This window comes from Hordeum vulgare, chromosome 3H, assembly GCF_904849725.1.
Source record: "Hordeum vulgare subsp. vulgare chromosome 3H, MorexV3_pseudomolecules_assembly, whole genome shotgun sequence".
Taxonomy (NCBI): Eukaryota; Viridiplantae; Streptophyta; class Magnoliopsida; order Poales; family Poaceae; genus Hordeum; species Hordeum vulgare.
The window spans coordinates 38,647,391-38,664,693 of record NC_058520.1 but is presented as its reverse complement, the minus strand read 5'-3'; the positions used below and the strand labels follow the sequence as shown (position 1 = coordinate 38,664,693).

General features: G+C 46.4%; 1 protein-coding gene across 2 annotated transcripts; it reads left to right on the top strand.

The window, feature by feature from the left end:
• Nucleotides 1–8,132: 8,132 nt before the first annotated feature.
• LOC123442857 (DEAD-box ATP-dependent RNA helicase 40-like) lies at nucleotides 8,133–16,561 on the top strand. Of its 2 annotated transcripts, none has more exons than XM_045119028.1 (9): nucleotides 8,133–8,259; nucleotides 8,350–9,839; nucleotides 10,194–10,403; nucleotides 11,997–12,065; nucleotides 12,521–12,790; nucleotides 13,126–13,476; nucleotides 13,595–13,872; nucleotides 13,995–15,420; nucleotides 16,140–16,561. In XM_045119028.1, exons 2-8 carry the CDS (start codon nucleotides 8,364–8,366, stop codon nucleotides 15,409–15,411), a joined length of 4,071 nt encoding a protein of 1,356 aa, XP_044974963.1. In that variant the 5' UTR covers nucleotides 8,133–8,259; nucleotides 8,350–8,363; the 3' UTR covers nucleotides 15,412–15,420; nucleotides 16,140–16,561. The 2 variants fall into 2 exon arrangements, with proteins under 2 accessions (XP_044974963.1, XP_044974962.1); XM_045119027.1 differs by having other exon boundaries at nucleotides 10,191–10,403.
• The last annotated feature ends 742 nt before the right edge of the window (nucleotides 16,562–17,303 follow it).

Below are 17,303 nucleotides of genomic sequence, written 5' to 3'. Positions count from 1 at the left end.
TGAAGTGAAACTGTGCCGACGACGATTGCATCAACCTTGGAACCATTTCCTATGCGCATCGTCACTTCATCTTTTGCCAGCCTTCGTCTATTCCACAGTTCCTGTTTCGAGTTGCAAATATGAGCAACAGAACCGGTATCGAATACCCAGGCACTACTACGAGAGCCGGTCAAGTACACATCAATAACATGTATATCAAATATACCTGATTTTTCTTTGGCCACCTTCTTATCTGCCAGATACTTGGGGCAATTGCGCTTCCAGTGACCCATACCCTTGCAATAGTAACACTCCGTTTCAGGCTTAGGTCCAGCTTTGGGTTTCTTCGTCGGATTGGCAACAGGCTTGCCGCTCTTCTTTGAATTACCCTTCTTGCCTTTGTCGTTTCTCTTGAAACTAGTGGTCTTATTCACCATCAACACTTGATGCTCTTTACGGAGTTCAGACTCTGCGACTTTCAGCATCGCAAACAACTCGCCGGGAGACTTGTTCATCCCTTGCATGTTGTAGTTCAACACAAAGCCTTTATAGCTTGGCGGCAGTGATTGAAGGATTCTGTCAGTGATAGCCTCTTGCGGGAGTTCAATCCCCAGCTCAGCTAAACAGTTTGAGTACCCAGACGTTTTGAGCACATGTTCACTGACAGACGAGTTTTCATCCATCTTGCAAGCATAGAATTTATCGGAGGTCTCATACCTCTCGATCCGGGCGTTCTTCTGAAAGATAAACTTCAACTCCTGGAACATCTCAAATGCTCCATGACGCTCAAAGCGACGTTGAAGTCCCGGTTCTAAGCCATAGAAGACTGCACATTGAACTACTGAGTAGTCCTCCTTACGTGCTAACCAAGCGTTCTTAACATCCTGATCTGCCGTAGCGGGTGGTTCATCTCCTAGCGCAACATTAAGGACATAATCCTTCTTCCCAGCTTGTAAGATTAGCTTAAGATTACGAGCCCAGTCTACAAAGTTGCTTCCATCATCTTTCAACTTAGCTTTCTCTAGGAACGTATTAAAATTCAGGGTGACTGTCGCGTGAGCCATGATCTACAACACAAATATATTCAAAGTGGACTTAGACTATGTTCAAGATAATTAGAGTTTAACTTAATCAAATTATTCGCTAAACTCCCACTCAAAAAGTACATCTCTCTAGTCATTTGAGTGGTTCATGATCCACTTACACTAGCTCAAGTCCGGTCATCACGTGAGTTGAGTATAGTTTCAGTGGTAAGCATCCCTATGCTAATCATATCATCTATATGATTCATGATCGACCTTTTGGTCTCATGTGTTCCGAGGCCATGTCTGCACATGCTAGGCTCGTCAAGCTTAACTCGAGTGTTCTGCGTGCGCAACTGTTTTGCACCCATTGTATGTGAACGTTGAGTCTATCACACCCGATCATCACGTGGTGTCTCGAAACGACGAACTGTAGCAACGGTGCACAGTCGGGGAGAACACAATTTCGTCTTGAAATTTTAGTGAGAGATCACCTCACAATGCTACCGTCGTTCTAAGCAAAATAAGGTGCATAAAAGGATTAACATCACATGCAATTCATAAGTGACATGATATGGCCATCATCACGTGCTTCTTGATCTTCATCACCAAAGCACGGGCACGATCTTCTTGTCACCGGCGCCACACCATGATCTCCATCAACGTGTCGCCATCGGGGTTGTCGTGCTACTCATGCTATTACTACTAAAGCTACATCCTAGCAAAATAGTAAACGCATCTGCAAGCACAAACGTTAGTATAAAGACAACCCTATGGCTCCTGCCGGTTGCCGTACCATCAACGTGCAAGTCGATATTATCTATTACAACATGATCATCTCATACATCCAATATGTCACATCACATCGTTGGCCATATCACATCACAAGCATACCCTGCAAAAACAAGTTAGACGTCCTCTAATTTTGTTGTTGCATGTTTTACGTGGTGACCACGGGTATCTAGTAGGATCGCATCTTACTTACGCAAACACCAAAACAGAGATATATGAGTTGCTATTTAACCTCATCCAAGGACCTCCTCGGTCAAATCCGATTCAACTAAAGTTGGAGAAACCGACACTTGCCAGTCATCTTTGAGCAACGGGGTTACTCGTAGCGATGAAACCAGTCTCTCGTAAGCGTACGAGTAATGTCGGTCCAAACCGCTTCAATCCAACAATACCGCGGAATCAAGAAAAGACTAAGGAGGGCAGCAAAACGCACATCACCGCCCACAAAAACTTTTGTGTTCTACTCGAGAAGACATCTACGCATGAACCTAGCTCATGATGCCACTATTGGGGAACGTCGCATGGGAAACACAAATTTTCCTACGCGCACGAAGACCTATCATGGTGATGTCCATCTACGAGAGGGGATGAGTGATCTACGTACCCTTGTAGACCGTACAGTAGAAGCGTTAGAGAACGCGGTTGATGTAGTGGAACGTCCTCACGTCCCTCGATCCGCCCCGCGAACAATCCCGCGATCAGTCCCACGATCTAGTACCGAACGGACGGCACCTCCGCGTTCAGCACACGTACAGCTCGACGATGATCTCGGCCTTCTTGATCCAGCAAGAGAGACGGAGAGGTATAAGAGTTCTCCGGCAGCATGAGGGCGCTCCGGAGGTTGGTGATGATCTCGTCTCAGCAGGGCTCCGCCCGAGCTCCGCAGAAACGCGACCCAGAGGAAAACCCGTGGAGGTATGTGGTCGGGCTGCCGTGGAAAAGTCGTCTGAAATCAGCCCTAAAACCTCCGTATATATAGGTGGGAGAGGGGGGGCCTTGCCTTGGGGCTCAAGGAGCCCCAAGGGGGTCGGCCGAGCCAAGGGGGAAGGTCTCCCCCCCCAAACCGAGTTGGACTTGGTTTGGTGGGTGGGAGTCCTTCCTTCCCTTCCCACTTCCTTTTTTTTCTTTCTCTTTGATATTTCTTCCAATGCGCATAGGGCCCCTTTTGGGCTGTCCCACCAGCCCACTAAGGGCTGGTGCGCCACCCTCAAGGCTTATGGGCTTCCCCGGGGTGGGTTGCCCCCCCGGTGAACTCCCGGAACCCATTCGTCATTCCCGGTAACTCCGAAAACCTTCCGGTAATCAAATGAGGTCATCCTATATATCAATCTTCGTTTCCGGACCATTCCGGAAACCCTCGTGACGTCCGTGATCTCATCCGGGACTCCGAACAACATTCGGTAACCAACCATATAACTCAAATACGCATAAAACAACGTCGAACCTTAAGTGTGCAGACCCTGCGGGTTCGAGAACTATGTAGACATGACCCGAGAGACTTCTCGGTCAATATCCAATAGCGGGACCTGGATGCCCATATTGGATCCTACATATTCTATGAAGATCTTATCGTTTGAACCTCAGTGCCAAGGATTCATATAATCCCGTATGTCATTCCCTTTGTCCTTCGGTATGTTACTTGCCCGAGATTCGATCGTCGGTATCCGCATACCTATTTCAATCTCGTTTACCGGCAAGTCTCTTTACTCGTTCCGTAATACAAGATCCCGCAACTTACACTAAGTCACATTGCTTGCAAGGCTTGTGTGTGATGTTGCATTACCGAGTGGGCCCCGAGATACCTCTCCGTCACACGGAGTGACAAATCCCAGTCTTGATCCATACTAACTCAACTAACACCTTCGGAGATACCTGTAGAGCATCTTTATAGTCACCCAGTTACGTTGCGACGTTTGATACACACAAAGTATTCCTCCGGTGTCAGTGAGTTATATGATCTCATGGTCATAGGAACAAATACTTGACACGCAGAAAACAGTAGCAACAAAATGACACGATCAACATGCTACGTCTATTAGTTTGGGTCTAGTCCATCACGTGATTCTCCTAATGACGTGATCCAGTTATCAAGCAACAACACCTTGTTCATAATCAGAAGACACTGACTATCTTTGATCAACTGGCTAGCCAACTAGAGGCTTGCTAGGGACAGTGTTTTGTCTATGTATCCACACATGTAAATGAGTCTTCATTCAATACAATTATAGCATGGATAATAAACGATTATCTTGATACAGGAATTATAATAATAACTATATTTATTATTGCCTCTAGGGCATAATTCCAACACCACCATCATCACCGCCACGCCATCGTGCTGCGAGAGAATTCAGCTACATCTTCGTCTCTCTTGATGGATCAAGAAGGCGGAGATCGTCATCGAGCTGTACGTGTGCTGAACGTGGAGGTGTCAGCTGTTCGGTGCTAGATCGGGACGGATCATGGGACGGTGGCGACTTGGATAGCGAAGACGTTCCACTACATCAACCACGTTTCTTAACGCTTCCCGGTTAGTGATCTACAAGGGTATGTAGATCCGATCTCCCTCTCATAGATGATCATCACCATGATAGGTCTTCGTGTGCGTAGGAATTTTTTTGTTTCCCATGCAACATTCTGCATCAAATACATATCAAACGATAGTTCGCTACGTAGCGTCGGTAATGATTTCGTCAATCGTTGACAATTTTTACCAGCAAAAGTCTACTCACAACATACCATCTTGTTCGAATGGCCCGTATGTGTTACTATTGGTCTTCCCACACAATTCTGATTACTGAACTGCTTGCGGGTTATCACACACATCTTCCTACGCTAGATAGTTTGTGATCTGTTAGATCAACGCAAACATTTTATCCAAGTGAACTGTATGTCGCAGTTCACACACATATGTATTTTGTAAATTTTGTGTTATCTTGGCTAATCGCAAACAGTTCATGGGGATCAACTGTATGCCATGCATCGCACACACAAGTCTCAGCTGAATTGTTTGTGATGGACCAATCATTGCACATAGTTCATGTTATTGGCGATAGAGCTATAACTATACCGTTTACGATCGATGGATCACACATAATTTGGTCGAAGGGTCTGAGATGCATGTGTCATCTTAGAACTTTCATGCAGTACTGTTTTTAATATTGATGAAGACTGAATATACAATTACTCTAAGGATTTGACTTGGAGTAAAAGTGTGACCGAGGTATATGACCGAAGTTTGCAAGATGTTCGTACATGTGATGCAAATAAAATGATGGGGAAGAAGAGGCTAGTTGCAGATTCAAAGACATAAGAAGATCCTGATTCTGTTGTGGAGGCTGGCTCAATGGCTATTGTACGTGCATCAAAAGTTGTTTGTCTAGTGGATGAGTTTGAGTTTTGTAGTGAAGTAGGTATCCCTCCCAATCGCACATCTGAGAAATAAAAGAATAAGAATATGAAAGATAGCGAGGGCAATGAAATCGAGAATGTCAACATAGAGGCACATGCGCCCTCCATCGGGAGGACACACGTAACCATGAAAACCATTACCTGGAACTACCATGCTATGCTCTTGACCACATCAGTTTGGGAGCTCCTAGATTACTAGGGCGCGTGCGAGCAAATGTGGTGTTCCTTTCAAAATCCAACTGAAATGACCGTAAAGCTAAGGAGATTAGGCGTAAGATGAGGAAATTCGTGTGTTTTGCAGGTAATAGAAGGTATAGTTGTGTTGTTCTTTTTTGCAACATTTCTAACATTTGTCCTATAAGTCGCATCCCACAATTGACACGCGCCCCGTGTGGACCCATGCACCGCTCTCCTTCTTCTTCCTCATCTCCCGCAACGAAGCAGAGCCACCCATTCTTCACCTCGTGCATGCGTTGACCACTCCATCTCCTACTGTGCCTAATGGATCTAGCTACCATGTCTTCTTCCCTCAACTTCGGTAACTCCCTTCTCACTGGCCCTGCCTAAAACTGCAACGGTGCTGCTGAGAGCAGGAGACCGACACTGCAAGGCGACAACACAAAGTGCTGCAATGTCGTGTTGCTCGTCGAAGGTACGTGGATGCTACGTTGCAACATGAACATACATGAGGAGGGAGGCCGAAGGGCGTTGTCACTCCCAGTCGCCGGTGCTACAGCGTAGCACGAAGAGGAAGGCCGGAGTCGGCTGTGGCTTGCCACTGGTGCTGCAACGCAACACGAAGAGGAAAGCCAGAGGCGGTCGCCGCTTGTCACCAGCGCTGCAACGCATCACGAAGAGGGAGACCGAAGGACGAGAGGAGGACGCCAATCCTCGTTGATGTTGCTTGGCATGTCGTTGCCATGACTGCGAGGGGAGGGTCACGGACGTCTCGCTTCAAAGGTGTTGCACAGGACCGGTGATGCACCGAGGAGGGTGGGTTGCTCACCATTGGTTGCTGTGTTGGGGCTTTTTGTGGGGTCGTCGGAGTTGCAATGGAGCGCCGTCAGAGCTGCAATGAAGCTTTGCCAGAGACATCGTCGATGCTTCATTGAAGTTTTCTTATTGTGCTCCGGCCGCAGGGCTGCATTAGAGCGTCGTTCAAGATGCAATGAAGCTTCGCTAGGGGCATCGTCGGTGCTACGTTCAAGGTTTCTTGCCGCGCTTGGTGTTGCCATGGAGCAGCACGTCGGTGCTCCCGGAGCGCCGCCGGGGCTGCATTGGAGCGTCGTCCGAGCTGCAATGAAGCTTCACCGGAGACGTCATCGGTGCTCCTGGGTCCACCCGGGGCTGCAATGAAGCGCTGCCGGCGATGAAGCAGTCACTAGCGGCTCTTGTAGTTGCGTTGCACTCCGATGCCACGAGGTCAAAGGACGCATGTGCCATGGTGGGCTGATGCGTTGCTATGTTGAATGAAATGAGAGGAGGAGGATGTAGGTCGGGGTTGTGCTGCTTCCATCGATCGAACGGCCTCCCCTAGCAAGATCGACTGTTGGTCAGACGCATGATTTCTTAGAGAAATCATCGAGTTGATTTGTAGCATCAGCCTTTTTATATCATCAATCACACTTGCGGCCCGTCATAACATACACATTTTTGTCATGTTGCATGAATGCGTGTGTGAGTGTTGATTTTGTACTCGATGTTTCTAAAGAAAAAAACCCTGTCAAAAAAAGTAAAAAAGTTGCTTCAGGCCATGTTCGGTTAACCCCCTCACCACACAGATTGAAGGGGATTGGGGAGGTTTGAAGGGGGATTTTGACTTGCAAGGGATTTAATCCCCTCCAATCCGTGTTAAACCTCTTCAAACCCTGCATAACCGAACAAGCCCTCAGGCCTTGTTTGGCAGCAAGGGATTGTGGTGGTTTTGGGAGGAGAGGATTTGAGGGGATTTGGTGAATCCCCCTCTTCCACCCAACCCTTGAAACCTCAAATCCTTCTCCAGCCACACATCCTTCAAATCCCCATCCATACAAAAACGTTGTTTGACAGGAAGGGGTTTCTATATTAAATTAAAATGGTGTAAAACAGTTAAAAATCTAATCTTGCAACAATTCTTCACATGAACAACATAATTTGCTTGACTTGCAATCAATATATTATCACAAAATTGTGCAGTCACATCACAACAACATAATATCGCTCAACAACATGACTTACAACCAATAATATCTCATGGGTATTCCGCATTCGCAAGTCCGAGAAAACTAATTATATCTCATACGTATTCGACATTAATTCACAAGTCTCAGAAAATACGTGCGTACATTTAAATATGTTGGATAACAAAATATATAAGCATGTTGAAATATTTGTGCAACATAGAAATAAGCTTCACTTCTGTTCTACAACGATTGCTGAAAGATGACATGAGCACAAATTTCAACTACAAAACAGCAATAGGGATGACACAAAAGCAACCGAAGAGACTCTCAAACGGACGATTTAAAGGGGCTGTGCAAAAATCCCATTCGAAAAGAGAAGATTTGAGGACGTCCGTTCCTTTTTTCCGATATACAACGTCGAACTCAATCTCTGGTCTGCATCCACCGTAGGTCACGAGACAGCCGAGCGATCCGAGCCGTCAAAACCCATCTCCTGCGGTCTCCCCCACCATCCCGTCCCGTGCCTGACCTAAAAAAGATCCAATCCCGACCCAACCCCCCATTGCGGCTCTAAAATCTCTCCCCCGTAGCCTCGCCACCGATGTGCCCTAGCGGCTAGAGCTGCCGCCGCGCCCGCCATCGCCGCCGTCACCGCCGGCGCCTCGCCACCCACCCACCCCCAAACCCCACGCCACTCCCTCGCCGCCGACGCCGACGCCGAAGCCTCACCCCCCCAAACCCTCGCGCCTCACCGCGCGCGTCGCCGCCGGCGCGTCCCCCTCACGCGCGTCGCTGCCGTCGCCGTCGGGGCTCTACCTCATTGCTGCTCCCCTGGCCTGCCGTCTCCGCCCCGTCCGCGACCCAATCTTCGGGCCGTTGGGGTTTTGATTGAGGTACGAGCTTTTACTCGTCCACTGTTTATTGGTTTCCTGGCTGTTTAGTTACGAACTAACCTTGGCAAATTCTGGGCGTGCGCCGTCTAGATCCGCCGCTGGCCATGGCGGGAGCAGAGGCTGCCGCGGATGCATCGGGCCCGCGATTCGCCCCTGACGACCCGACGCTCCCCGCGCCTTGGAAGGCACTAATCGACGGCGAGACGCTCTACTACTGGAACCCCGAGACAAACCTCACCCAGTATGACAAGCCGGGTGCGGCCGCACCTCCCTTGCCCGCTCCTGCGCCAACGTCAGTGCCGGGGGCTTTCGCGCAGCCTGGCATGCAGCAGCAGCAGCAGCAGCAGACGCAGCAGCAGCAGACGCAGCAGCAGCAGCCGCAACAGACGGCACAACAACCGCAGTTTCAGTATCAAGGTCAGCAAGCACAGCAACCGCCGTTTCAGTATCAACAGCAGCAGCAGCAAGAGCAGATGCCAAACCAGCAGGGTTCACAACAGCCCCTAGCTCATCAGTACCCAAACGCGCATCAGCAGCCAATGCCATATCAGCACGGTCATTATATGCCACCCCAGCAGCAATATTCATACCAGGTAGGCCAGCAGCCACAAATGCCGCAAACTCAGTATAATCAAGGTCAGCAGATGCCAATCCCGCAAGCTGCCAATCAAGGTCAGCAGCCAACGATGCCACCAGGAGCTTACAATCAAGGTCAGCAGCCAACGATGCCACCAGGAGCTTACAATCAAGGTCAGCGTCCCCCGATGCCGCAAGCTGCCTACAGTCATGGCCAGCGGCCGCCTATGCCACAATCTGCTTACAATCAAGGCCAGCAGCCACAAATGCCGCATGCTTCTTACAATCAAGGTCAGCAGTTGCAGGGAACAAGGATGCCTCAGACTCAAGTGCAGCACACACAACAATCACCAGGCTTTCATCAACCTGCCCAGGCTTCACAAGGTGTGCAAGTTTCACAGCCTCAAGTACCTCAAATGTCCCCCCGACAGGGCCAACTCCAGCATGGCTTCCAGTTCACCCCTCAACAGGGAAAGCAATCACACCATGGTCATCTTGTCACCCAATATGGACAACAAAATACCACGGTGAAGGTTGATGCAGGAACTCATCATGAAGGAAAGCAGACTGGCTTTTCCTTGCCGCTTAGTCAGCAGCATGGCCAAGTTCCTCCTTCAAACCAGACGTTGCCTTCGAGTCATCAACGTCCTGAAGCCCATAATCAACTAAATATTCATGGAGTCGGAGGGCCACCATATCCTGCAAAGCATCATCTTGGCGGATCATCCCCGGGTGAAACTAATAACGTTAGTTTCTTGAGTGCGCCTGCTCAAACACATCAAGGAGGAGTGGATACTAACTACCGGCAACAACTGGCTAGTAGCCATGTAGTCCCCAATCATATTGCTCCTTCACCAGGTCGACCTCCAATGGGTTTCAAGAGGGGCAATAGTGAAGATCAATTTGAAAAAAATGAGCCTCTCTCCTCTGGGAGGTTTGATGGAATAAATGCTCTCCATCAGCAGCCAAAACATGCCGCTCTTCCACCCTCACAAAACCATCTGGTAATATACTATACAATCCTTTTAAGTCAGGTGGTAATAAGATCAGCTTTCCTTATTTTTATTACTAAATTAAACTGCCAAAACATCTTACATTTGTGGACAGAGAGAGTACATTGTGAAGTTTCTTCCTTTGTTATATCTTGTTACATGAAATGTATTATTTATCAGAATATTATGATTGATATGGAGATTTTTTTAATGAAATATAAAAAGTCTCTCAACTGTGTATTTTGTTCTGTATACTTCAAATTACGTTCTTTATGCTTTGAATTCTTTCTATCAGTTCTATACAACAATCTCTCCGTTTATGAAATTGGCACCACTAACTCTATTGTTCGTAATCTTGTACAGCAGGATATGAGGAATGGCCCACCTTATTCCCAGCCAGATAATTTTGGTGGTTATAACATGGCACCTCCACATTCGGTACCAAACCCACTTAACAATGGTCCATTTCCTATCGGAGCTTTAACGAGGCCACCATCCGGAACATTTTCTCCTCCTGATTTCCCAAGTGTCGCTTCAGTTGATGCATATCGTCAACACCATGAAGTCACTGCAGTGGTAATGACTCAATTGCATGGCAATATTATCTTAAAATAGCTGAAACATGGTTCACAGCTTAATATAATCTCCATATAATGACGATTCTCCTTTTCTTTGTCCCGCTGCCTTGTGAACTATTGTTGACACGTTGTTCCAAACGCAACTTAACAGATATTTCAGTAATCTGACCTGATTGTAGGAAGATAATATTTTTGTAGAATATACATAAATCTGTCATTTAAGATAGGACTGCATCAGGGTTCAGCTTTGAGCCCTTATCTTTTTGCCTTGGTGATGTATGAGGTCACAAGGGATATACAAGGAGATATCCCATGGTGTATGCTCTTTGCGGACGACGTGGTGCTAGTCGATGATAGTTGGACAGGGGTCAACGAGAAGTTGGAGTCATGGAGTCAACCCTTGGAATCGAAAGGTTTTAGACTTAGTAGGACTAAGACCGAGTACATGAGGTGCGCTTTCAGTACTACTAGGCATGAGGAGGAGGGGGTGTTAGCCTTGATGGGCAGGTGGTGCCTTAGAAGGACACCTTTCGATATTTGGGGTCAATGTTGCAGAAGGATGGGGATATCGACGAAGATGTGAACCATCGAATTAGAGACGGATGGATGAAGTGGCGCCAAGCTTCTGGCATTCTTTGTGACAAGAGTGTGCCACAAAAGCTAAAAGGCAAGTTCTATAGGACGGCTGTTCGACCCGCAATGTTGTATGGCGCTGAGTGTTGGCCGATTAAAAGACGACATGTGCAACAGCTAGGTGTGGCAGAGATGCGCATGTTGAGATGGATGTGTGGCCACACAAGGTAGGACCGAAACCAGAATGATGATATACGAGATAGAGTTGGGGTAGCGCCAATTGAAGAGAAGCTTGTCCAACATCGTCTCAGATGGTTTGGGCATATTCAGCGCAGGCCTCCAGAAGCCCCAGTGCATAGCGGACGGCTAAAGCATGCCGATAATGTCAAGAGAGGCCGGGGTAGACCGAACTTGACATGGGAAGAGTGTGTAAAGAGAGGTCTAAAGGATTGGAGCATCACCAAAGAACTAGCCATGGACAGGGGGGCATGGAAGCTTGCTATCCAAGTATCCATGTGCCAGAACCATGAGTTGGTCGCGGGATCTTATGGGTTTCACCTGTAGCCTACCCCAACTTGCTTGGAACTAAAGGCTTTGTTGCTGTTGTATACATAAATCTGTCATTTATGTGATGCATATATCTCCAATTAATCAGAGCGAATAATACAGGAAACAGATAGATGGAATATTTATAAAATCCTATCTGGATATGCTAGTATTTTCATGTGCAAATACATTCTTTTTGAAATACTATGACGGCAAGGAATGCCTTGTTTGTTTGGCAAGGTAACTCATGATATCTGCAGTTGGCCATAATATAATGTGATATGTTGTATGTACTATTCAGTAAAATTTGCGGAACAAGCAGCTTCAAATCCTTGTGGGGCTTACAAATGCATGCTCTTTACTGCCACGACATCACCTGTTGATTTCTAGTTAAATTACCAATCTCTTATGTTTTGTTTTCATTTACTATAAAGCTTTGTCACATGTTATCCCGTTTCTTCAAAATATTCAGGGTGAGAATGTTCCTCCTCCATTTATGACATTTGAGGCTACTGGATTCCCCCCAGAGATCCTGAGTGAGGTATGCTTTCTCTTGAGTTGTATTTTAGTACTGGTGCTGGGAATATTATGTTGTTTGTTTCTTGTATTTCCTCGTCTGTAACTTGTTAGCATGGGCCACAGCAAAGATACCTTAGAAGTCAAAACTAGAATTTTTGGTAGTAAACACATTGCTGTCATGCTGGATACCCTAATTTAACTAGTGCCGTCATCTGGGCAGTGTAGTGACATACTTGTTGCTATTTTCTGCTGACAAGTATCGGAAGAATTGATGTTCTTTCAGAATATAAAATGTGGCTGAAGTTTCCTGCTTCTTGTCCCTGCCTCTGAATCTACAAAGAGCCCCTCTTCATGCCTTGAGCTGCTTAAGTAAGCAGCCATATTCATTTAGGGTAGCAATTAGCTTTTCTTTCTCATCATAGCTAGCGTCTTTTTGCAGATGGGTATGTGTTTATGAATCTTCATTTTGCCACTCAGGTTCATGCTGCTGGCTTCTTAAACCCCACCCCGATTCAAGCTCAAACGTGGCCCGTTGCACTTCAAAGCAGGGACATAGTAGCTATTGCCAAGACAGGATCAGGGAAGACACTGGGGTACCTTATTCCTGCTTTTGTACATCTGAGGAGATGCCAAAATAATCCAATGTCGGGCCCTACAGTGTTGGTTTTGGCCCCTACTCGTGAGCTTGCTTCACAAATACAAGATGAAGCAATTAAGTTTGGTCGAGCGTCTAGAGTATCATGCACAGTAAGTTTGGATCTTTACTCTTCTATATGAATGCACATGTTTTCATTTATCTTGAAAATACACTGGATGACATCTGATCATAATCATGGGAATTACATATAAGTGTTGCCTTGTAGGAATATGCATATAATTGTTCAATGCAATGTAGATAGTTGATTCTCAATAAAAGATGCTGTTAATGTAGAAACTGAGCCTTGTCTTGGAATGGTCTTCAATGAACCTATGCCTTGTCCTTTTTGCCTTTTAGGAAATGTGCTATATTTCCTGTGTTCTGTTGCTGGATTGCGTGTTGCAATCTTTAATATACATGTTCATTTTTTTGTTTATTTTTCCAGTGCCTGTATGGTGGAGCTCCAAAGGGACCTCAGCTCAGAGAACTTGAGCGTGGAGCAGATATTGTGGTAGCTACACCTGGACGACTCAATGATATTCTGGAAATGAGGAAGATTAGCCTCCATCAGATTTCATTACTTGTGCTTGATGAAGCTGACCGCATGCTTGACATGGGCTTTGAACCACAAATACGGAAGATTGTGGATGAGATTCCTCGTAATAGACAAACTCTGATGTATACTGCCACTTGGCCAAAGGAGGTTACAAAAATAGCTGGGGATTTATTGAGAAATCCTGTCCAGATCAATATTGGTAGCATCGATGAACTTGTTGCCAATAAATCCATCACACAGGTATTCATATGGCTATGCTTTTGTTTGTCTGCCATACTGGATGGTTTGATATATCGTATTATTTGGCCATTTTTATGGATTGTCTATTTCTAAGGTTCACCCCTTCTGTATGGTGCAGTGTGTAGAGATGGTTCCACCCATGGACAAGCAGCGTCGCTTGGAGCAGATTCTTAGAGCTGAAGAAAGGGGCTCAAAGATCATCATATTTTGCTCAACCAAGAAAATGTGTGATCAGCTTGCTCGTAGCATTGGTCGTAGTTTTGGTGCTGCAAGCATTCACGGCGACAAATCACAGGGTGAAAGGGATCATATCCTGGGTCAGTTTCGGACTGGTATTGTGCCAGTATTAGTGGCCACAGATGTTGCTGCTCGTGGTCTTGACATCAAAGACATCAGGTGAGCTTTTTGGTTGTCACATGTTAAAATCTTCTGGTATTAAATATCGTTTCATGTCAAGCCTAGTGACATTTGTTGATTGTTCTGCCATTTCTCAATGTTGTCGCATGTTCTGTTTAAAGAGTGGTGATCAATTATGACTTCCCAACTGGTATCGAAGACTATGTGCATCGCATAGGGCGTACAGGAAGGGCTGGGGCTACTGGAGTTGCATATACTTTCTTCTCTGAGCAAGATTGGAAATATGCTGCTGATTTAGTTAAAGTCTTGGATGGTACTGGTCAGCATGTACCTCCAGAGCTGCAACAGATGGCTGCACGGGGTGCGTCTGGTGCTCCAAGAAACCAGGCTGGTGGCATGAGCCGTTGGGATGGTCCTGGTGGTGGTAGTCGTTTTGAATCTGCTGTTGGTGGCCCTGGTGGTTTTGGTGGAATTAGGGAGGGCCCTGGAGGCTTTGGCGGTCGAGATGGGCCAGGTGGATTTGTTGATCGGGATGGTCCTGGCAGATTCGGTGATCGGGATGGCCCTGGCAGATTCGGTGATCGAGATGGCCCCGGACGCTTTGGTGGTCGAGAGGCTCCTGATGGCTTTGGTGGTCGGGATGGCCCTGGTGGCTTCGATGGACGGATGGGCCCTGGTCCTGGTGGCTTTGGTGGTCGGGAGGGGCCTGGTGGATTTGGTGGAAGGGAGGGTCCTGGACCCAGTGGCTTCAGCGGGAGAGGGGGGCGTGGGTCTGATGGCTTTGGCAGGAGAGGTGGAGCAAGCCCTGGTAGATTTGGTGGTCGCGGTGCCAGGGGTGATTCTCCTGGTTTTGGTGGTCGTGGTAGGGGTGATTCTTTTGGTTTTGGTGGACGAGGCCGGGGTGATTTCTCTAGTGGACGTGGTGGAAGAGGGCGTGGATTTGGAGGACGGGGACGTTCTGACCGAGGTCCACACGATCGTTTTATCTCAGATGGACGTGGAAGGTATGATGGCCGTCGAGGACTTGACAAGGGTCGAGGCAGGAGCTACAGCCGTAGCCCAGATAGAAGCCGCTCGCGAGGCTATGACAGAAGAAGTGATAGCAGGAGCCTAAGTAGTAGGAGTAGAAGCCGTAGCAGAAGCTGGTCACGCAGCAGGAGCCACAGCAGGAGTTGGTCACGGAGCCGCAGCCGTAGTCGCAGCAGGAGCAGAAGCCATGATCAGGGTCCAGTAGAACGCAGGCCTCGGGTAAGATCTGGTTTTGATGTGCTGCCACCTGCAACTGAAGCTGGAGCTGCTGTAACTGGGCCACTTCCTGTACCACTACCTGGTTCAGTGTCTGATGTTGCTGCACCCAAACCTAGACAATCGCTGGTGGATGCATCTGATATGTCACCTATGTCGCCTGGTGGCTTGGTCCAGGCCCAGGAGGGTGCACCGTTCATGGGTGGGAACAATGCCAACATTAGCAGCAGACAGGCTGACCAGCCTTCCCAAGGGACTGATCTTGTAATACCGCCGAGCTTTTCTGCAGCTGCAAATTTTCCAGGTCCGGTAGTTCAGCAGGATGCCCCATGATGCAACCTGGTAAGAATCTATACAATTCTGCATCTTCCGAGTTTGTTCTGTCCATTATGTACTCTTTTCGTACCCAAAACAATTTAATAAGCTTATCGTTGCTAAGTTCTACCGTTGGATGATCTTACTTTCCTAGATTTTACTGACCTTTTAGATGGGTGTGCTGAACATAATCCAACCAAGTAAAAGATTGCACTAACTGCAGTCTGCATTGCCATATGCAAGTCACACTACTTTGTCATTCTACTTATGATCCATGATGAAGCATGGCGGTAGTTTACAGGACATTTGGCAAAGCTACTTGATATGTCTGTTCTTTCTACATGGAAGACAATAGGCTGGACAGAGCAAATTGTCAATGCATTTGAAATTTGAAACGCATAAATGGTGATTATGTGGGTACAGATTGTTGAAGTAGCACAGTTACAGGGAAGTACGTACTTGTGCTACTGCATCTACACTGAAATATTGAAATTCTCGTGTGCCTTTTCCTGCAAATCTTGTTCTGTAAACTGTATTACTGTATCATATTATTAGTCGACTGTAGCAACGAGAACGAGCAAGAGTTGGCCGTTTTCTGTCGAGTAGCTGTACTTTTCAAGTTCTACATAGCGAATATAATGGTCATGTGTACAACGAAAGGAGTTGGGTGTGTTCTGCGCCCTTTCAATCTAGAATATCATGGTTCCTGTGGATGATGCTTGTATACAATTTCTTTACTGCATCAGGTGGTGCGCAGAGGTGGACGAGTCGGCGCCTATGGCGGGATTAAGAGGCAGGGTGGCGCCCATGGTCGGTGATAACGGCCATGCTGAAAACACTGATATAATTACAAAGGCTGCCAATCTGTGGAACCAGCTGTATTCCTGTTTTCCAAGACTTGCACTCGTGCAGGTGCCTGATTATTCTGCACTCATGTTCCATTGTCACACACACACACCCATGTTGGTCGGATGTTTGTTTGCCTTGTCCAGCAGTGGTGATTTTTCATATGATGTGTAAATTTCCCCCTAGAGGCATCTGCATAATTGCTGTTAGGTTTGTGATGCTATTTTACAGTCTGTCGAGCTGGTTTGGTGTGAACTTGCAACTGCTGCCTGTATGGTCTATAGCTTGCTTTCTAAGCGTATAAAACATCATTTGACTTTTTTTTTTACCTCTTTCAAGGAACACGAAAGAACACCAACTTCTGTTATTCGTGTATAAAAACTCAAGTTAAGTAACTATTCGATGAATCTATGCGATTGTATGTAGACCTGAGAATGGTTTCATATTTGAACCATACTTAAACCATACTCATTCATTTATCTTTTAAAATCATACTTAAACCATACCCATTTAATATCATTTTTAGCCCAACCAAAATCAAACCCATTATTTTTTTCACCCAGACCAATTTAAATCCAATACATAACCGTGGGTTTAAACCTAGTACATAACTATGGGTTTGCTTTAATGTACATATGACTACATAAATTGACATGTTAAAAAGCAAATGAGATAGAAAAAGCATAAGTGCATCTACAACAGTTGGGAAACAAAGTTATCTTTGAAATACAGCTGGCACACAGTAAGAGGCAAAAAGAACATGCTCATGGTTGAAAAGCTCACTAACAAGTGTATTAAAACCAAATTGCTTAGCGAAAGCACACGAAAACACTTTTGATTTTCATGTGTTGTTTCCTCATAATACATAAGTACATAGTGCATTACAGCATGCATGCGGATCAAAGATACTCGTTCTGGATCGTCGTTGATTATTGCATATAATCAATGCCTAGAAACCGGTTTGGACCCGTAGTTTATAACCGCTAATAACCAAACCGTTTAAACTCATAACCAACTATATCTAAACTAGTTTCTTCACATATCCAAACCAAAACCAAACTAAA

Excerpts from the sequence above, each read along its gene's own strand:
- LOC123442857 (XM_045119027.1), top strand. The coding sequence starts at position 8,364 with ATGGCGGGAGCAGAGGCTGCCGCGGATGCATCGGGCCCGCGATTCGCC. Across the intron at positions 10,404-11,996 it reads ACCATGAAGTCACTGCAGTG|GGTGAGAATGTTCCTCCTCC; the intron begins GTAATGACTCAA and ends CAAAATATTCAG. Across the intron at positions 12,066-12,520 it reads CCCCAGAGATCCTGAGTGAG|GTTCATGCTGCTGGCTTCTT; the intron begins GTATGCTTTCTC and ends TTTGCCACTCAG.